Source organism: Typopeltis vanoorti, chromosome 6 (genome assembly GCF_054136105.1).
Source record: "Typopeltis vanoorti isolate ZY-2024b chromosome 6, IOZ_Tvanoo_1.0, whole genome shotgun sequence".
Taxonomy (NCBI): domain Eukaryota; kingdom Metazoa; phylum Arthropoda; class Arachnida; order Uropygi; family Thelyphonidae; genus Typopeltis; species Typopeltis vanoorti.
Genome location: NC_143554.1, coordinates 120,909,935 through 120,932,433, shown reverse-complemented (window position 1 = coordinate 120,932,433; position 22,499 = coordinate 120,909,935). Strand labels below are relative to the sequence as shown.

The following is a 22,499-nucleotide window of genomic DNA, read 5'->3' as shown; positions in this document are numbered from 1 at the left end:
ATAATAACCAAATGGTGTCATCCTCAGATAAGCTTACACATAAGCTTCGAGGATGAAAGCAAAGAAATTAGTTCTCATCCAAGGTGTATCATATGTAACCAAATGCATGTAATGTACGTATCACATGAAAACCAATGTATGTAATGTATGTATTATATGTAAACCAATGTACGTAATGTAAACATCACATGTAAACAAATGTATATAATGTATATAATAACTGTAACAAATGTATGCAATGTAAAAAAAATTATTTTAAATGTAAATCATGAGTTTACACTGTATGTTTGTAAGAATAAGGAAATATAATATTCAGATTGCATATGTGTAAAAACTGTTGTATAATCACACCTTTTCAAACTTGAAAAAAAAAATAGTAAACCACAACATGTAATATTATACAACTTATGTAACTCTGAACAATATAATTGTAAATTATTATTATGATTGTTATATATAAAAAAACTGTTATCATCATTACTATTTAAATCTCATTATATGTAGCACAAAGTGCTGAACCTTGTAAAATAATATACTGAATAGATGATCATTGTACATATGTAAATATCTGAAAGAACAATAAAAAAAAATGTTATTAGATAACACCTACAGGGAATCCAAAGATTCATCGAGGGAGGGCATCTGCTCTACAACTCTCCGTCTCCACCAATCACATATACTTTCATCATCCACACCGACGCCATCTACTGCCGACCACTACTAGTACTTTCACAGACTATTACAAACATCCATGCCCACGGCGGGATTCGAATCCGCAGCCTTTTGGATGGAGAGCGGATAAGCTAGCCATTCGTATCTGCTCTCCAGCCAAAAGTCTGAAGGTTCGAATTCCGCCGTGGGCATAGATCTTTGTGATTTTCTGTGAAAATACTAATAGTGGTGGTAGGCGGTAGATGGCGTTGGTGTAGATGATGAAGGTATTTGCGGTTGGTGAAGAGTTGTAAGGTAGATGCCCTCCCGCGATGAGTCTTTGGACACCCTGGAAGTGTTATGTAATAATAATATAATCATAATGCGCAAATTTTATCTTCTCACGCTTAACACAAGAAATAATTGCAGATCTACGAATTATAATTATGAATATCAAAAGGAAAAATATTAGATTGCTTCAATATAACTGCGAAGAATTATCTTCTTGCCGTTAATTAAATCAACAACACCCATTAAGCACATAATTTAATATTGTAAAGTTAAATTCATATTTTATATCATTCCTCGTTTTCTTAAGTTGCTACATGCATTTTAGAAACTGTCCAAATATTAAAGAAATATATATTTCAATTATCAAGGAAGTGAAACGAATCAAAATGTCCACAAATTATACACTGATAATGCAAGCATCAGTCTGACACATAACGATTCTTCTGCATATGGGAGTTTTTGTAATTTCGTAGTTTAGCGATGAATTTCAAAAGATATTGACAATTAAAATTAATACGAATTAGCACAGGAACTTTGACTAGTCTATTAAATGCTGCGTTTTTAGTCTTTATATATGTTTAAAAATACCTTTACCTGATATTTCGGAGTATAGGAATATTCCTCCACATTTCGGTTGAAATGAAATACAAATTTTGCGCAGTCATTACACTGGAATTTTAAAAACATGTCCAGTTAGTCATACAGGAAAATAATAAATTAACATTGAATAACATAATTAATATAATGATATATTTTCTGCACTAATAATTTGAAGATCCAATCTCTTCCCTCTGAAGTGAAATAATGAAGAAAGCCAAATGCCATTACAAAATTCTTTAAGACTTAAAGTCGCTCTGCTAAAATACGACTGTATGTGGTATGTTATAGAATTCAAGTATTTAACAGAACATGTCCTGGGGAACAAAACAAAAATGAAAGAAAGTTCAGAAAGAACTGCTTTGGTTTTTTTTTATTCTTAAATATTCCTTCGGCTCCACCATTTGTACATCAATCGATTTGGCTAAATAATCGTACGTAATGGAAAAGGTGTTTTTCCAGACCTTCGGACCAATTAGAAGGTGATAAGAAAGAAAAACGAAACGAAAATACCGCATATATCGAAGAGATTTCTAACAGAAATCCTTTGACTGTTTTTTGTTCATCCGAAAGAGCATCATTCTCCATAAAGAAATCTTGAATGTAAAAGAAAAAATAAGAAGAAAAGAAACAAAGAAAATATACTATAATTAGAAGAATCGGCAATGGGACTGACGTTAATGGTTTCTAGTGATAAAAATATAAATTACCTTTAGAAATACGAAACAACAGAAAGAATATTATATCGATTAATGTAAAATTATTAAACTGCTTCGGTTAAGCAAATCTCCTCCTTCCTTTTTTTTAAATTATTTAAGGCAGCTATTTTAATTTCACTTTTTTTCTTTTCTAAACACTGCTATTTATACCAATACTCCATGGCTACTATCACTACTACTGCTACTAGTAATAATGATAACCTACGAGGATTTAGGCATTTTTCAGCCTCAGAAGTCAAAGTCAACTCAGTTCGATGAGCGACCTGATCTGTTGTTTTTCTTATCTCGGGTGACTTATAATTAAGAGCTTCTATAGATTGACTTTCTGTCTAATTTCGTTCATCATGCTTCATCCAGTTGCATTTATATTTCTTTATTACTCACTCTTCAGTTTCTTGTTTAATTCTTTACATACTTCTGCAATTGTATATTGATTCAGTAGCGTACATGTTGCTGTTTCATTAGATTTGTGCATATATTTTCGTTTTATTGTCCAAATTTCACTTCCCTACTTTGACCAAGTTAATGCATTTATAAACCTTTCTTTGAATTCTTTAATGTTCCAGGTTGTCTTTAAGCAGAGAATTTATTACACCTCTCATCTTTAGTACGGTTTTCATGCTTAGGTCCTTTTCATATTCACATGAAATCATGCAACTGAAATAGGTAAAAGTGTTAATTTATTTTGACGTTTTGTTATTTATGACTTCTACAGTTAGGTTTTCCTGTTTAGATCATCAGATCGTAATTGTCGACTACTTCTTTTACAATAACAACAGCTTTCTGAAAGATTATCTCCAGAATCTGAAATTCCTTCCGGATAAAAGCAAAGCGAAGAATATATAAATCGGCATTTAAAGTTGGTGTTTTTTTTTATTATTATTACATTTTCTTTTGATATTTGAAATCTATTAAACCGAACTTCACACAGGGGCATTCCTGATACATCTTGGATAATTTCTCTCACAGGGAAAAGAGACCTAATCTGAGCTATCGGAAATGTCATATTTGTAAATGCTATTACTTTCTTCTCGTCTAATTAAACAGCGCCATAAAGGAATTAATTCATTCCCTTTCTCCTCTTCATCTACGAGTGGAAATTAGTGCTATTAGAACTAAGGTGATCGGAGGTCAGATTTTACTAAAAAAGAGAGAGAGAGAGAGAGAGAGAGAGAGAGAGAGAGAGAGAGAGAGAGAGAGAGAGAGTCTGCTGAAGCTGAAGGCAAGCGATATCATGTGGCTTTAATCGTAAGAGTTATAACATGTGTGAAACTGCATGAGTTCCCTAATCCTGATTTTCCTGGAGAAAAATCCTACTGGACATGCATTGGATCGACTCTATACAGAAAGTTGAAGAAAACGTTTGAAAAAGGCTCCGCTATTTGGCAACCGGTTATTACGTATGGCAGCCTCCACTATAGAATTTGCGCCATTTTACATGCTTATACAGCTCGTTGGTGTTAAATGATATCATTGAAATATGTTTTAAAAATAAACAAAAATGTGTTTAAGGTTACATATTTTAACCAGAAATAAATAAAAAGAATAAACGTTAGAATAACGTTTAAGTAGAATGCTTCCTACTTAAACAATGGATATTATGTTATACTTACAGGATGAAAATCTGAATGCGAAACCACTGCTTCAAAGCGAAACTTGATGATCCTGAAATACGCAGAATCTAAATTATACTGAAAAGTCTATGCATGCATGTACATACAATTATATAAACAGTGCAATAATACTCTGGCTTACGAGCCTCGCTTTACGATGATCCCCTCGTACAACGATTATCCGTTATTACCACGCCCATTTATACGACACTCATATGATGGCATGACGGTATTATCCACATGATGCTCTGGTGAAAAACCCATGCGCAACCAGTTTGTTTATGATGTTGCTCGCATCATCTCTCTCTCTCTCTCTCTCTCTCTCTCTTTCTCTCCTCCCTCCCATGTGTGTGTGTGTGTGTGTATGTGAGTGTGAGTTTCGGTGTGAATCATAATTTTCTTTTAATTTTAAATTACTGCTAGAAATCTTTCTGTGTATCTTTTTAGTCTCGGTTATTTGATGTGGTATCTACGTGCACCTATCTATACTGTAATGTTCCTCTGATGATACCAATTTAAAAGTCCTCAAATATATTGTTTCATAAGGGAATAATTGACGTAATAATAGAATATGTTAATTAATATATCTAAAACCTTGTCGTTTCCTTAAAATTAAAAAAAAATGAGCATGAGTCAATGTACAAGTTTTAACATTATAATATATGAAAAAGGAAATTGAAACGATGCTTAAAACCTGCAGACAATTCGTTTGTTTGAGAGAAAATTTCGGAAAGAATGAAATTTACAATCTGCATGAAATATGAAAATGTATAAGGCACAAAATCAAAACCTTGTACTTACATACACGCAGGACGGCATCTTTCATCACAGATCCCCAAATAGTCGTTTTTGTCAATGCAAAATTCAGTGGCTGAAAAAACAAATCGGAGAAAAGAATATTTATAAGATAAAAAGTTACAGAAATAATAGTTCCTACCAAAATCAATGCAAACTATTCTTATTACATTAAGATATACACAAGTACACAATTCAAATTACCTAGCATCTTAAAGAAATCAGGGATTCACTCAACTCCATTTCAATCTCGCATACCGAAAGAATTCTTGCGTTTCATATGGGAAATATCATCGGATATTAACCGGGAAAAGTTTCAAATTTACACTTCCAGACGTGTTGAGGAAACACCTACCCAAATAATCGTGGAATTCCATATAAGGATTTACCCAAGTTTCAATAAGTCCTAAATTACTGCCTAACAGAAGCCGAAACTCATCAAGTTTCATTTCTTAATATCTGGATAGCAGCCTGCCTTGAATTTTCAGGGAAAACCTGCGATATTTCTAAAGTACACAGAACATAGACAATAAAGAAATGGAAATCGATCTGGTGGAAAGCAGGTCTTTAATATAGAAGGATTGCTGGCGGCAATTTTTTTACAAAGTATGCCATTCCAACAATTAGTATGAAGGCGACAGTGTAATTAATTGCGTTAAGGATTATATCCGAGGATCATTTCTGATGAAACCATGATTGTGCCATTCCGTACTGATATTTCGGAATGGTGGAATTCCGAAATAATGCAAACATTTTATGCAATGCGGACATTTTCCGGTATACCAGCTTGCATGTGATTACCAACATAAGAAAGCAATAATTGCCAAATCACAGTTATTGAAGAGGATAAATCAAAAAAACTGCGAGGATCACTCGAGAGGAGTGCCGATATAAGTCTGCTTAACCTCTACAGTTTAATCAGTTTCAGGTGAGATTCATTGAAACGTAGAATTAAAACGGCTTTCTTCATTAGCGGAATTTAATATTCTTTTAAAGGAAATATGAAGTGAAATTCTGCCGAATTCCATCAGCAATTAGGAGAATATCATGCCCGACTTACGGAAGCAATTAAGCACTTCTAAGATGGCACAACATATTTATGCATGTACGTAGAATTCACGGAGGAGGAATGTAGCACATCATTTTTAAGCAGTGGACAGCAGTTGCTGAATTAATCTTAAAAGTGCAGATATTGAGAAAGACTTTTGGAATTGGTTATTCGAGGGAGCTTTTCTAAAGCAGAACGCATTTGGGCACGTTAACAATATGATATTGCATTTCTTATTAACATAAGAGGAATAAAGCACTGGTAATCACAAAATGCTCTTCACCCAGGTTTACTGATCTGTTGCCTTCAATAATAGTATCAACATTTATAAGTAGCCTATACTACTTCGTATGGACCGTTTCTTCCTATCCACTGCATTATCCATTTTTAAATCTTGGTTATAATTTTGTATTTCCATCGGAAGCAGTTCTTCGTTTATGGAAACACTTGTTCATATACTTGGATTCAATATTGTCTTATTTCTTGGTATGTAAATTTGCCGATTATTGGGTTGCGCATTCTGGCCAATCTTTTCTTCTTTATATTCGTGAATATTTTCGGTGTTATCTATCAAGTTGATCAAGCTGATTGAGAAATGCAGTTTATAGCTTTCTTCCAACTCTTCAATGGAACAATAATAACTGGTTTTATAATAACAATAATAACTGGTGGGTTTTAGAATAGAGGCGATTATCCCTCGAATTGCTCTTATAACACAGGGCCTAAAGCACCTTAAAAGTAAGAAAATTAACAGTATGAGATTAATTAAAAGGGGTTTGGTCATCGGATAAGCATGAAATATGATCAACAATAACATATCCAGTGAGATATTTTTATCTCTCTAATTTATCAATTATGTACGAATTTGTGATCTCAAATTGTACGAAATTTTTTTAAATTTCCAAATTTCGAGGTCATGATTTCCGTGCTCACCGATGAGAATATTTTCGGAAATTACAAGTTTTTATTGTTATCTAAGTTATTAATTTACTGATCTAGATAAATATTCAGATTGTTCGAAGCGGACCACCCTGAGGGATCGGTTTTTGGGGACCTCTATTATTCAACATCAATGAATTAGTTTCTTTGAATTAATGTTATCTTAATATCAATGATCCTATAACTTTACATGGCGGCCACAAATTCCTGTTGACAGAAATGTACAGAAAGGTAATCAAAAGACACAGGAAGCAGCAGACAAGTACTACATACTGTACATGGATGATTTTAGGACATCCTTAAGAGTATTGCAATAAAAGACATCCTATGGAACAACTTTCACCTAAAAACATCACACACACACACACACACACACACACACACACACACACACACACACACACACACACACACACACACACACACACACACACACACACACACACACACACACACACACACACACACTTAACTAACAATTAAATTGTTAGTTAAGTGTGTCAGAAATTCGCAGAATACAGTACTAACATGAAACAATCATGGAATAGACCTAATGAACTATTAAACCGAAAAGGAAAACCTCCAAAAAGATTTTATAACCACTAACATCAATGTACTTTCCTCCAGTATCCAAATTGGATACTGGAGGAAATAGTTGGGATTGTTAAAAGAATTTGTAGAGATGTGTACACATAGGACTTACGCAGTTATTTGCACAAATATAATTTAATACTTCTTTGGGAGAATAACTATTTGATATCCTTGAAGACAATATTTTTAATTCATCTAATAAATCTATTGCCGAAATATATTTTTGATTACCATCAGACAGAACAATTTCTAAGTCGAAACAAGCTTTTCTACTGTATCATTATCAAATTTTAAGTTACCAATGTTAAAGAGAAATCCAAAAATTGATTCATATTTATTTAGCTGATCAAATCTCTCAGTAATTAATGTTATTGCTGAATCAAGAATTACATTAAAAATTAATTTGAAAATATCGCTCAAAATTAATAATTGATTCGTCAGGACATTCATAATCGAATTGAGTTTTTACGTGTCGAGTTCGTTCTTTTGCTGTTGTTAGTTGGGAAATCAGCATTTAACCCAATATTTAGAGCAGTGGTCGCCAAAGTGGTCGATATCGATCCCCTGGGGTCGATATAACATTGTTAGGGGTCGATTCGGGCTCAGGGGTCGATTGGGGAATTTAATAGAATTATATTAGAATAATATAAGACATCATTGTACGGGTAATATTTAATTCGGTTAACTTGGATTACCTCCAGTGAATCGTGGGAAAAGTGATATGAATAGGACTTGTCTTTTGTCTGTTTAGGAATAGGACTCTGTAAGATGGAGAAAGGTCATGAAAATAGTTATGGAGGCCAATCAAGTAGGCGAAAATGACATATTTACCAATAAACGGATGTGTGGTTCCCGCCCGGCCGGCGCGGCTAGAGCGAGATTGCAACACTTGCGCGGTTTTTATTTACTTATACTTACACGTATTCGATCCCAGTCTCAATTTTGCGCATCGACATACAAGTGAACGTTAATGTTCTAAAATTCATCAACATACATATTATAATTCAATCATTACTCATTCATGAACTAAACTTCTCTATGTTGAAGAGTTGAGCAGGACTGGTAAGTAATACCAGTGATATTAATACCAGTAGTTTATTAATACCAGTATGTTAATATCACTAGTAATACTAGTGATATTACTAGTGATAGTAATATTAGTAGTAATAGTAATATAATAATATATACTATATTATACATACAATAAACACTGCAACTATAAAATAAACAATCTAAAAACTCACATAAGCGTCTTTTTTGCTTGTCCTATTATAATTACGTAATAGTAAAATAGAGGGGGTCGATAAAAAGTCAAGAAATTTGTGAAGGGGTCGACGGTCAAAGAAGTTTGGCGACCCCTGATTTAGAGCAAAGTTACGGGCTTAGTGCTTAACGTTCAAAAAATTATTTTCGCTTCTGTATGACGTCAAGAATTTTTTCGTGACATCTAATGATTTCAAGGCTTCCATAATATTGCAAGAGATATTTTGCAATTGTTTGCTAGATGCACTGACTTCACTTATAAAGTGTATTTGTCCACTGATTATTTTCAAGGATTGGGAACATCGAATAATTTAGAAAAGATCATTTATTGAGGTACAATTAAAAAAAAAAAATCGTTGTCTGTATGAGTGAAGTTGTTCACAAATGGACAATTCACGGGGTATTGCAAATCAATAGACTACGACAGTTTTTTTTTTAATCCATACTCAATCTATATATATATATGGATACAAAATTGGATACAAAATGAATTTTGATGAAAAAAAAACAGTAAGTATCAAAGCAGAAAATAAAAATAAATAAAGAATAAACAAATACATAACAATAATATTAGCAATGGCTAAGAATTACCGATTCTCGTATTATTGCTCTTAATGATATTCGCATTTTATATGCAGTCTTGAAGAGTCTTAATAAAACGATGCGTTCTGGTTTAGACCACTGTTTGTTTCTCTTTGTGCATAGCAATAAGAACGTAAAAAAAGTTTAAAACAAAAACAATTAACAAACTTTTCAAGCATTTGTTTCTGAATGCGAAACGCCACTGCCTTAACAAAGCAATATCTTTTATTTTTGGAAAGCGAAAATTTCATTTGGTAGAAATCAGTTTTCTTATCGTTATGGATAAGAAATACGTTCACATGGAATGGTCTCCATGTTGGACTGATTTATTTTGTTCAACTTTCACAATATTACGAGGAAGGACAATGAATAAAATACTGAATATGTTAGTAGTGCCAGCAGTAAAAGAGTTTGTTTAGCAAACCATGTCTGCATGTTAAAACCATGTAAGAAGAATGCCAGTCACCTAAAATAGCGTTTTCTAAAGTTGTTTTCGTTTTTCATTTAAAAATTTCAGTTTGAATTTGACGTTTACAAACTTTGACAGATCTTCGAGTGTAATAGCGCTGGGAGGGGGGAGGGGATCCTATTGTGTCTTTATATTGTGAGTTGTTGGAAAATTATGACGATACTGTAGTGTATGAATGCTAACTTAGAAATAATTGAAAGCATTGTCATTCTAGCGGATAATATTTGCATTCAACTGGTTATGGATTGCGGTGACATGGATGTTACTGTAGACATAAAATTTTGCTTGTTTTTTAAATGAGCAAATGAATGTGATCGTCCGATGTGGCATCATTTCCCTGATTAGTATGCCTGCCGTGGCTTAGAAAAATGTCATGATCGATATCTTTTAAAAATATAGAAATAAATTGATAACAATATATGGGTATTTGGAAAGGCAGAATTTCTGCTGTCTAGGCTCCGAAAGAATAAAGTTATTTAGTCATTAGACTTAAAATCATTTCAAAACTAAATGAACACGCTAATGTTCTGTACATATTATAAAGTTAAAAGCTTTTTTCTTAATAACTAAGAAATCAATCGCAAGATATTAATCGAAGAAATCGCTAGTCTCAGCACTGTCGGTCCTGATTTTGCAGAAAAGACCGCTATCTCACTCTTCGTCTATTCCAGCAATACGAACGTCTTTTATATGACTATGTATTATCAGAAGGTGAGTTCCACAGCCGATTTCTTTTCTGAGTTGCGAGAAGAAAAACGGATTCGAGAAAAAACACAACCTTGCAACAGGTTCTTTTTTTCCCCTCAAATCTATCATCACTGGAAAAAGTCAATTATCTCTGGAATGGGAAAATATTAATAATAATAAAAAGGAATTCATGTGTGCATTTATTGTATTTGAATACAAATTAATATTTTAAACAAATTATTTAAAATAAACAAATTATCCTTATCATAAATTTCATTAATAAGACTTCCGTAGCATGATCTGCACAGATATCCAGATGCTTGGATAGACCATCTGGATTGAAATTGCATTAACACTCCAAGTGAATGGAGAATTACTTGTGAAAAAAATATCCCGAGGATACAAAATATTCTAAATATAGTTCGCTAGGATTATCAAGTTCTAATAGGATTACAAAAGATGACTAATCGCTCGACGTTTTAGTGAAATTTACGACGATGAAAACAAGTCAGGATTATCAGAGATTCTCTACAATAGATCATAACCATACTATTACTAAACGAATCATCTTCTTGTTACTGAAGTGTTTGTAGAATTCCTGAAATCCTTTACCTTTTATATTAATTGGAAATAAGCAAGTTAAACAACAAGCCATTCCTATAAACCATGTCGGATTATTAGTAATTACAATCATAGGGTGTCAGCTAGTATATTGGAATCTAACAGCTAATATAAAATTACAACATCAAGAAAAGGAACTCAGTAGTGAGAGAGGACTAACTCAAGGGGATCCAAAAGATAGGTATTTAATATGCGCATTCTTCCAGCATTTACCTATGAAAGTGAAACATGGCGCAGCGACTAAAAAAGAGGAAGACAGATTGCGAGTTGCACAAAAAGTCTTTGGGAGAAGAACGTTCCACATAGAAAATTGATAGAATTAGAAATAGCGGAGTTAGAGAAATGAGGACCCCGTCTGCCTGTCCGAGTGAAGAGCGCATCTGGTCTTGATATAAGAGGCTGAAGATTCAAATCTCTCAATTGATTGATATTTATGACTGTCCTACTATTTCTGAGATGAAATGCCATCATCGAGGGCTAACATTTCTTATAGCAGAAGGCTACTCTTCGAAAGCCCTGTGAGGTATTCCCGTGATCAGTAGGCGTCAAGTAACGTCATTTCTGAATAATTAAAACTACATTAGCGTTATGAATGGGGTACAGGATGTTGTATACATAAATGATCATGCAGTAATCCTATTGATGGTTTTTCTAATGATAATAATTTTTCCTTCGTATTCATAGGAAAAGCCGTGCTGTACTTAAACACTTAAAACTTAAAGATAATCTAGAACAGGGGTTCTCAAACGTTTTAAATTTTGTGCCACTTAAATAAGAATAAAAAAAATATATGTCCCACCACAAAATACTGTTTCAAAATAAATATTAAATATGAAAACCCTTATGACAGCTAATGAGACTTTACATCCGAAAATTCACATAAATCTGCAATAAAATTTATTTTTTCGTTTTATTCGATTCGCCAAGCTAAATTCTTGGAACAGTCTACTCGATACAATATGAAAAAAGATTTTTCTGAACATTTATTTAAATATTTTGTGTAAAAATTGTACAACCAAAAATAATGTAATGTACCATTAGTGGTACATGTACCACAGTTTGAGAAACGATGATCTAGAAGATTTACTTCTCGGAGTCCAACTTCAAGATCATCTAAAATTAGTGTCCCAAATGCTGATCCTCATGCCATCCCTCGATTAAGTAATAAACTGTGGTCAACTCCAACGTTTACGAAACACAGTTTTGCTTTATTTTATTTTATTTCTTTCTCACTAAAAGATCTCAGTTATTTCTCCTTTCCCTTGATAATGCTCATCTTAAGCGTCCAGAAATTCCTAGCCTTTCTGGATACTTGTTCGTCACCTATCATTGCACAAACCCAGCACTCGTCAGTTTTCATGAAATGTCGCACAAGAAGTTACTTTTCACCTCTTCAGATGATAGTTGAATACTATACCAGCTATGTTTGGAAAAATGTTATTCTTAAATTTGGGTGGTGCACATAAAACCTTTTCGAATGAGAGAAGAAAATCGTCTAAATGTCAACTCTTGTGTCACTTACACTCCAGATGCTATCTTATAGGAGTCAATTCTGCATGATAATGCAGAATCGACTGCATTTCTGCATGAGCGCTTTTCACCAGAAATTACATCCATATATTTCCCTCATTTCTGCTAATCCTATAGTCACGAGCAATAGCTGCACAAAAACCGTTTACAGTTGAATTATCGTATTGCAGAGCCTCCTCGAATCCAATTCCGCATTCATTTCACTACCTCAGTTATTTTAATTATTAAGCATTTGCCACAGACACTAGTTTCAAGAAAATTAATTTAAAAAAAAAATTCTCTTATACATCAAAAGTTGGTTGTTAAATTTCTTCGCCAGCGCATTATTCATTTTAATAGAAGAATTCATTACTTGTTTTACGTTTCTAAAAATATAAATTAATTGATCTGGCAATTTTACAAAGAAAACCGGATTTAATTTTTATCACTTTGCAGGAAATCACATATAATATTTGGTATTTTCGTGCCAAAAATTATATGAGATCCTCAAATTATACTTAAAAACTGAGTTATATTTCGATTCGAACTGTTTGAAAGGGTAACTTACAGTTTCGCTTTCCACGTCTGCTACTGTACTGCCAGTATCCATATGGCAACTTGCAGCTTTGGGAATCAGCGAGCATCTCCTCTGCTAAACATGCGAAAAGGCATTCCTGGAACATGGAATGAAACAAATCGTGTGCTTAACTGGTTAAGTAATAAAGGAATAATTAAATACATTTTGCAACTTTATGTTAGGTGTCCTCAGAGGATGACATTTCTGAATCAATCATCCGAATTATATCAATTTCGGATGATTGATTTTTTTTATTTTTTTTATTCCACAGATGATCTTATTTCCTGATCCTGTGCTTTGGAAGATTATCATTCATTGCTAATCCAAATATTTAATTTACTTTTACGATAAACAAATATTGAAGTCCAAGGAAAAACATTTTAGCACTAAGTGCAGCTTAAATTAAGAAATATATTTAAAACTAAAATATTTAAATCCTGATTACCTGATAAGTCTGAGGCTCAAATTCACCGCTGAACTTCCTTAGACTCAAATAATCGGTGCAGTTGGTTTCATATGGGTATGGAAGAAGTTTGCTTGTTTTCTGTAAAAGTATAAAATTATTGTTACACTTTCTTATTTATGTTAATTTCCTTACAAATCAATTAAAGTTAGTGTTGGAAAACAATACAAAAATCTAGTTGTATATAACATGTAAACTCACTCTTGTAACCCTGAAATTTTTCGAAACTCCAGTAGGAAGAAAATCTGGTCTTTGATCTGGATTATACAAGGAATACGGGGAATGAAACTGTACTGAAATTCCTGGTGTCAATAAGAAGGAGTACTCTTGTAATAAGTGAGATATATTAATATGCAGAACTGTCTGATATTCTGAAATAGAGATATAAACAAATTCTGATTAGCTAAACTGAAACCTTAAACTCATTTATAGATGAAAGATGTTTAGAACAAGGAACCAACAAGTTCTGAGGACTGATATCTCTTGTCCTCAGAACTTGTTGGTCCCACGTTTATATGAGTGCGTTGTTTAAATACTAGAAATGGAATGTCATTTTAGTGACAGATTTGCAGCGAAGTATTATCTTGGTTTTCATATAAGTCCTCAATCAGCTCCTTAGTAGCACCGTTATAGCATCATCAAACTATTTAGCTCTCACCATTAATCATATAAATATGATGGCGATAAGAAACGAAACGAAATAAAAGCAAGCAGGTTCAGTAATCTTAGGAAAGGGTATTTTAAAAATTATTACATCAGCTGTCAACTCCATCGTCATCAGTATATGAATAGATTCTCTCAAACAAAGAGTATGGAGTGTCTCAGCTGTATTAATTTGTGCCTGAACAGTACACATGAACTTCATAACTCCAGTATCAATGGAAGTATTGTTGTGCATACCCCAAGCAGTCATCACAATAATGTATCGATTCAACATGCAGGAGATTCAAATAAAGGTAACTGTGTTCAATACAATCTATATAACGAACCAGTACCCGAGATTTTGACAATGGTACTCTGGCCCCTTCATGAAAAACGAGCGATTGCATACTCTGTCTTCTGCGAAATGCGAAATGTGAGTGTTGTCCGTCTTTCGTCAACACTATTGTGTTGATGAAACAACAAACTCTTAGCTGCAGTTGCCGGATTACGAGGTATTCTATATATCTCGATAACACGCAGCCGTGACTGTACAATGTCACATGTTCGGTTCGATGGATTTCTTCGAAGAAAAACTCCTTAATAAGAAATATATCCGTATATCCTACCCATAGGGTGACCTTTTAGCGAATATAAGAGAACTTGGTGAAATGCACGATGGCTCCCTGTATTTTAGATATGGAATTTAAATGATCACTATTCATCAAACGTGAAAGCACTCTTCCTCACTGCAGAGAATGTTCCAGAGACAATTCTCGTCCACCTATGATTGCAAGAAGGTATATCGGACGTTATGTCTTGCATTGAGAAAATTGGATTTGCTATACACAACTAAGAAAAGAACTTTGCATGAAGCGTTACAATAATACTCGTTAAACTCAGTCACAGGCAACATTTGCAATGTTTTCTTGTTCGTTGTGTAAAGCAAATCCAATTGTCTCATTACGGAAGGTTCACTGCATGAATCTAAAATTTTTCATTTGACTGTTGGACAACAGCAGCTGCATATCCATCTATCATTTTCGAAATTTCTGATTTACCACCGATTCCTAGTTGAATTTTGAAACTGCTCATCTCTTCAAATCAACAAACCGTTCGTCTCACTTCGTTTGCTGTCATTGGACTTCTTCTCAAAATTGTAGAGTTCTACACTCTAGAAATGCTGCTACAGCAATCCTCCCCATCATTATAGAAATAGTTCACAGGCAAGGCAAATTCGGACAAAGTGAGACACATTGCACGATTTAAATGACTGTATAGAGTTAGTCTGACTTCTCTGTTTAAACATGCCTTAAGACTCAATTCATCGTATTCTCGTTCAGAATGCCATATTTCCCGAAGTGGTAAAATGTCTTCTCCCATAATCTCTTTACGGCACTCAGATAGTGTGAGGATCTACTGGTTCTCTCTCTACAGATTACTGTGAATAGGGATTATTTAATAGGAAACATTCTGTACATGATACAGACCTCGCAAAATTAGAACATAAGACCGTTGAAAACTTGGAGTATGGAATTATCACGGAAACGACCACTTTTTTAAAAAATGCATGTTGCTGTGTGAGAATTAATTAAGATAGTACTAACTAATATTATAAATCCTGTGTTGTATTAGGTCTTTTTAAAGCTTGTGTGTGTCAGTTCCATTGCCTTTTTCTGTATTAAAATCTCCAGGAAGGTAAAACATTTCCAACTCCTTAAGAGATTGGAAAATTTAGCTTCAATTGAGGAACCTTTCTAAACGTTTTTTGTTTTCGGAACGTATGGACACCACAGATATCAGTAGAAGATTATTTACTCTGAGTCCGTAGTGTTTATAGTAAATATCGCTTTTCCTGGTTTAATTTTAAACTAGAAATGGTTGTTATCTTACTCAGCCAAATGAACATTGGCTGAGTAAGATAACAATTAAAAAATTTTTTAGCAGAAAGGAGAGCTAAGTTGAGAGACAGTCAACCAACTTCATCCTTCGAAAATTCAAAACAACATGCAGTCATATTTTAAGAGAAGTTTAAAATTTTCTCTATGGATTTTTTTTTTAATTTTTAATTTTCGATTTTGAATTTTTTTCAATTTAGATGTTGTTTAATAGCAGTTGTCGGCTAAGCGAATAAAATATTTTTAGCTCTGTAGCCACATTATAACAGTCTGCCGTATTTAAAACGGATAAAGTTTATTCTCTTGACAGTTATATATTAATTTCTATGAATATGCATTAACAATTATTATAGAAATTAAATCATTTTTACCTGCTTTAACTGGAACGCGAAATATTTCTTCTTGTGATAGATTACGACCAGAAAATAAAGTGATGCATTTGAAGGGCATACCACCAGAAACCATGATACGTTTTGTAATGAATTTACTAGAAAAGAAAGAAATTAGATAAATGAGTATTACAAATAAAAAAAAATAAGAAAAGACTGCCAAAGTTAATGCAGTTGGACTTTATCAGTCGGTATATATTGTATAATCAACTGCCTTCTAGCCTGGCGAATTGCTGTGAGTCGATATTTCTGATATACAATAAAACGGCGATATAAAATCAATAAAAGGATCGTTTCAGCCGTTTTCAGCTCACAACAGTAATAAGTTAATAATCAATGCTTATTGAATTGAATAAAATATACAAGACAAGCACAATGTGTTATAAACAACATCAATTTCAATTAAATGAATTATACGAAACATTACACTTAATAGGACGAGCCGCCATTATATGCAAATTCTAACCAGAATGTATGATCTCCTTTCATTAGATCACTAAAATAAGAACCTACACAACAGCCGTAATGTAGTCGATTAATATTACGTTATACTAGTCACACATCTCTGTCGGTATCAACATAGTACCCAGGTGTTTTAGTGTGATAGGAAAGACCTGGATTCCATCTACAGAGAGAAGGTCCATTTTTTAAAAAGTAAACTTTCGTTTCAGCATTGCATTTATCTTTTGGGTTGTGTTCGTAGTTTTAATTACGAAACGTTTGATATCCAACTTCCTATCCACCACAATTCCAAAATCACTATCACATCAATTCTTGTAAATTAACTCCATCAATATATGCAGATGGCAATCTCATCACTCTAAAATGCGCAACTTTACACTTACGAAATGGAATTAACAGCCATCATCATCATCATCATCATCATTTGCCTACATCTATAGCTTGTTCAAATCATTCTTTGCACCTTAAGCAAACAGCCTGAATATCTGCTGTTAGGTCCTTTCCAATCATTGATTTAGAGGAAAGCGGTCGTTTCTAAGAACCATAAATAAATAAATAAATTGATTTATTTGTGTGAAAATATTAAACAACATATAGCAAGAGAAAGAAAAATAATCAGGTGTTAGCAGCAGAAAATTTAAGTGCTAGAATTGGAAAAGCAAAACTTAAAATAATATTGCAATATACGAATTGTGTTCTTTTAGCAAAAATGGTGTGAAATTATTTACATCAGAAAGCTAAATTAAAACAAAATCTTCCACAACATACCATACACGAATGCTTAACTTTATCAAGTCATCTTACAAGCAAGAAGAGGAATATTAATTTTATATTAATTTATTTTCTGATTATGGACGAAGTGTTGGAGTATTCAATTTACGAAGTTTCTGGTGACAGCTTGCATGTGCACAAATGATTGCTATTTAAGATGGGAAAAATATAATGCAAAGATTAAAATACAAGAGGAAAGTTCCCCCTTGAAAGGACCCCTTGAAATTAAGGCATTCACTACTTTCACCTACAAAAAAGGACATTCAGCATCTTTACAACATTGAGGAACAGCAGTACTTCATAATAATCGACAGATTATTACGGAAAGGAGAAGATATGAATTTTTAAGACTAAGTGAAACAAGGTAGACAGGCATTGGAAAACTGCGGGCTTGTAGATGGATATCAAACATTATCTTCAATATCTTATAAAAGACATGAAAGAGCAATTGCTCTTATATTTATTGAAGAGACAAATCAAAGCTTGATAAACTGGAAGTCCATAAATGGTCGAATTATAATAAGAAGCTCATACTCGAGATGCATTAAATTAATCACCGTATAAATTTGTGCAGCTAAAATCGATAAGGATCCCGAAGAAAAAGAGTTATTTTCTAAAAAGTACACAAGCGTACAGAAGGAATTCAGTAGTGTGACACGTCTTATATTGGAAAGGACTTCCAAATATAATGAAAGAAGTAATCAAGATGAGAGCAGTAAGTATTTAAAGGGGTACTCAGCGAAATAAGTATAATTTACTGGTAGCAATTTGTGAAGGAAAAAAAAGAATTTTAGCCTTTCTCGGAAAGAATAACAAAAAGGAATATAAAATGGCTTACCTGTCACTCGATGGTAAAAAGAAAGAAAATCCAGAAGAAACGATCCCACCAAGTTGATCACGTTGAAGTCAAGAACAAATAATATATTTCATTTAAAAATAAAGTGAATAAAGGAAGAATAATTATATCTGTTTTGAAACCGATTCTTTAAATCACCTCGAAAGCAGAAAAAAGGATATCCCATAAATTGCCAGAAAACTTCATAGATAGGATATAGAAATTTTAGGATAGTATACAATAACGTCGTAAAGCAGTGTTTGGGTACAAAGAGACTGATGAAGGTAAATAAAGATTTCTCAACAAACATGACCGGGAAATCATGGATAAAAGCATAAATCAAAACGCGGAAAGATAGTGGGGGGATCACTTTGTTGATATTTTAAACGCGGCAAGGATAAACGACACACAAGATAATCGAAGAAACTCCTATAAATATGGATTTAAATATTAAACCAAAACTGCTATATAATAGTGTACAATGTAATAGACTGCTCGAGAAACGGAAAGGCATGTGCAGAGTAATATAACAACAGAAAGGCATCTATTTTCTTCTCTTGTATAAATGTTATAATGAAAATGTTACGTAAATACGTTGATGAAAGGTATGGGCATTATTATGAAAATAATTATGAAGAGAAAACGATTTCGATTTTCTGTTCATCCGGTTTGGATCCATTAAACGTGTACAAAAATGTCTGCATATATAAGGCACTACAGAAGAAAAGCTATCCTCGGTGAAGCATTTAAAGATATTTTGGGATTCAAGAATTTTTTGGTATACGAATGCTAGAAGTATCAGAAGAACGGGTAGAGATTGATGCCTTCAACAATATGTTGGAACCCCAGATAGTGAGACCTGGATATCATATTCAGACTTAATAACCGGTGTGAAATGTAAAGGGTACAGTATTTTTAGGAAGAATAGATAGAATATGAGAGGAGGGGAGGTGTTGCTAATGGCATGGGATGACTTGAATCGAAATAATGTTGAAAACTCTGATTGTAGTATTAGTAAGAGCATTTCATGTGGTTGTGAATTTGAAGCCATGTGGAGTGAGGTGGAATCAAATCAATGAAAAAATGAAAAAAAGATCAATGACGTAGTGAGGCCTTGATATAAACGTGGCGGATCGGATGCTAGTGGTGAAAACATGCATCACCAAATAGAGAATATGGGCGCGAATTTTACTCTAACAATCAATGTGGATAGTAGTAAATTCTCATGACAAGAATGACAATGAATTTATTGAGCTGTAGCGAGAAAACTTCCACAAGCAACATGTGACAGAAGGAACTTGAGGTCGAAGAGTGTTATATTTGATTACAGTATCTGATTTTCAGTTAAACTTATACGGTACTCACTTGGGAAAATTTATAAATGTATTCCATTCAGAAAGGTTATATTCTGAACTACAATGCAGGAAATTATTATAAACTGAAGAGTTTACTGAATTCAATGAAATGGATCGGTTGCTGTATAGGAAGAATATCGACAATGCATGGGAAGCATTAAAATATACTTAAACAATACAATATCAGAATGTGCACGGGACTTCGTAGAATAAATAGGATTGGAGACAATCAATTGTTTAATCTTATAAAGCAAGAGATATGTAAGAAGATGATGATTTTAAAGGAATATCATGTGCATAAAGGTGATATCCATTATGAAAATTATAAACAGCAGTCAAGAATAGTCACAACTGTTTTCCCCAAAGCAAAGTGTGAATATGGAAAGAAACTGGTTCTACAAGCTAAACACAACCCACAAGAATTGTGTGGATATGTTGCAATAAAGAAAGACTGAATATGTAAGAATAACTGTTCTGAATGCAGATGGTATGAGGGTTATGAGAGAGGCTGAAGAGAAAGTTGAACTAATGAGTGCCATTTTTGTAATATCTGGTGTATTGAACATTGAGTTCACAACTAATTCTTCACTGAATAAAGAAACTAAAGTGTATGAGGAGGAAGTGGAAGACTGTTGCACAAACTGAATAACAATTCCGCCATAGCAACTGAGAAGATTAGCACTCGTGCTTGTATTCCTTCAGAAGTGTTCAGCTGAACTGGCTATTCCTTTTGACCAAGCTCTGTACTATGAATCTCAGAACAGAAATGGAAAGAATGTGTGGTAATTCCATTGCACAATTTCATTCCGATGTGTTCAAATAGCGACCAATTAGTATCTCAGAAGGCGTGTTGAAGAGTTTGGAAAAATTGATGAAATGCCGCAATCAGAAATGGAGTAGTGAATCTCTACATAGAATCAGTAGTGAATCTCTACATTGGAATGAACAGCACGGGTTTACTAAAGGACGGTCATATTTGAGAAACTTGCTCACATTCTATAATTATGTTACTAGTGAGTTAGACAAGGGGAATGGATACACCATGATAATTTGGAGTTTGATATGGCTTTTGAAAGAACAAAGCAAAGGAGACTTTTGCAGAAATTGGAATTCATGGATTTGACTAATATAATATAAGGGTGGATAAAAGGATAGATGACTGAAAAATATGAAAAGTGGTATACTTGGGATGTGAACGTGCATGACTTAAAATAACAAGTGCTCCCCACAAGCATTAGACCTTGGTCCACTGTTATTCAATCTGTACATTAATGATATTGGGAGGGATTTGGCAAGCGACATAAAACTATTTGCTGACGATGCAAAGAGTGGTAGGGTAATCAGGAATGCTGATGATATGTGCATGCTGAATGTATTATTCAGTCATGTAGTTTGGTGTGATTTTGAATGATCAAAATACTGAAATAATTAAAATAATAACAGTTATAACGTAAGTGGTTAGGCGGGAAAATATTGCAGGAGGAAGAAATCAAACGAATAAGAATCACATCTAAGAGAGAATCCGAAAATAGAAAACTATAACGAAACAGAGATTTTAATAAATAAATTTAATGACGCCTTAATCGATTCCTGAAAAGGAGTAGGCAGGGATAAGTACTCCATCCCATTTTTTCTAAACTGTGGTAGGGAAATCGCAACTTCTCCCACAGTTTTGAGGGTTATCTGACTTTATCTGACTGATCACAAGTTTAATTTGCCTCCAGGGGAGATAGAATGGCTGACAACTGTCGCCATCTTGTGGTTCCTAATTCCAAAAATGTATATTAATGTTTAAAATGATATGAGTTCTATAGCTGATTTGATTCATTTATGGTAGGAAAATTTAAAGTTTTCATCAGGAACCCTTATACATGATAGCTGGACTATCACTGTCATGACTTTAATTGGAACAAAGAAAGGAGAGTACGACCGAAACTTTCGCCATATGATAGGTTAGCAATAATGCTAACCTATCATACGGTATTCTGAAACTGTTTGAGTTATATCGTCGATAATTTCGAATTTACAGGATGAAACCAATGTATTTCGTAAGGAACAATGAAACAATGAAAGGGAAAAAATCTCATGTTAAGGTTGACTAAACTGGGAAGTGAGTCAAAGAAAAGATTAGCAAAATTTCACTACTCGCGAACGGGATTGAACTTCGAACGAGCTTTCTTAGGCTGGTTTTGTCCTATGAATCAAAAACCCAAAAATAATCACAGAAGGAAGGAGGTAAATCTGGAAACGCATATTTCCTTTATTGATTTTGAAAAATAAAGAAACATTAATTCCAACCCAACTCCTCTTAATCCTAATGACTGTACACAGTCATTAGGATTAAGAGGAGTTGGAATTAAGTTTTTGAGAAAAAGCGCAAAATAACCCTTCTGTAATCATGAATGTAATTGATTAATAAAATAAATATAAACACATTTCTATACGCCATTTTAAAAATGTACATGTTATAAAAACTAGATTTAACTATATTACGGACAAATCATAATAGACCTAATTCGACCTAAATCATATTATGATATACAAAAGGATTATAAAAAGATGATAGAATTGTATGATATGCATTTAATTATTAAAACGAACAGGAATTTATCAAAGTTTACAAACAATCTTTATATTATAACTAGGAGCAGAGAGAAAAATAACTAAAATAACTAAATATGAGAAAAATATAAAAAACGTCACCAATTAAGAAATTCCGAAAATAAACAGATATG

General features: G+C 33.3%; 1 protein-coding gene across 3 annotated transcripts in view; it reads right to left on the bottom strand.

The window, feature by feature from the left end:
- The window catches only part of LOC150105878 (FMRFamide-activated amiloride-sensitive sodium channel-like), a 47,326-nt gene that overhangs the window by 5,651 nt on the left and 19,176 nt on the right, over window positions 1-22,499 (bottom strand). For 2 of the 3 annotated variants that reach the window (XM_090393647.1, XM_090393648.1), the window contains exons 5-11: window positions 16,324-16,439; window positions 13,617-13,786; window positions 13,398-13,496; window positions 12,944-13,049; window positions 4,673-4,742; window positions 3,872-3,923; window positions 1,537-1,611 (exon numbers count right to left, since the gene is read on the bottom strand). In XM_090393647.1, the coding sequence (XP_090249773.1) occupies window positions 1,537-1,611; window positions 3,872-3,923; window positions 4,673-4,742; window positions 12,944-13,049; window positions 13,398-13,496; window positions 13,617-13,786; window positions 16,324-16,439 (688 nt within the window). The remainder of the gene's footprint in view (window positions 1-1,536; window positions 1,612-3,871; window positions 3,924-4,672; window positions 4,743-12,943; window positions 13,050-13,397; window positions 13,497-13,616; window positions 13,787-16,323; window positions 16,440-22,499) is intronic. The other variant, XM_090393649.1, reaches the window with a different exon arrangement.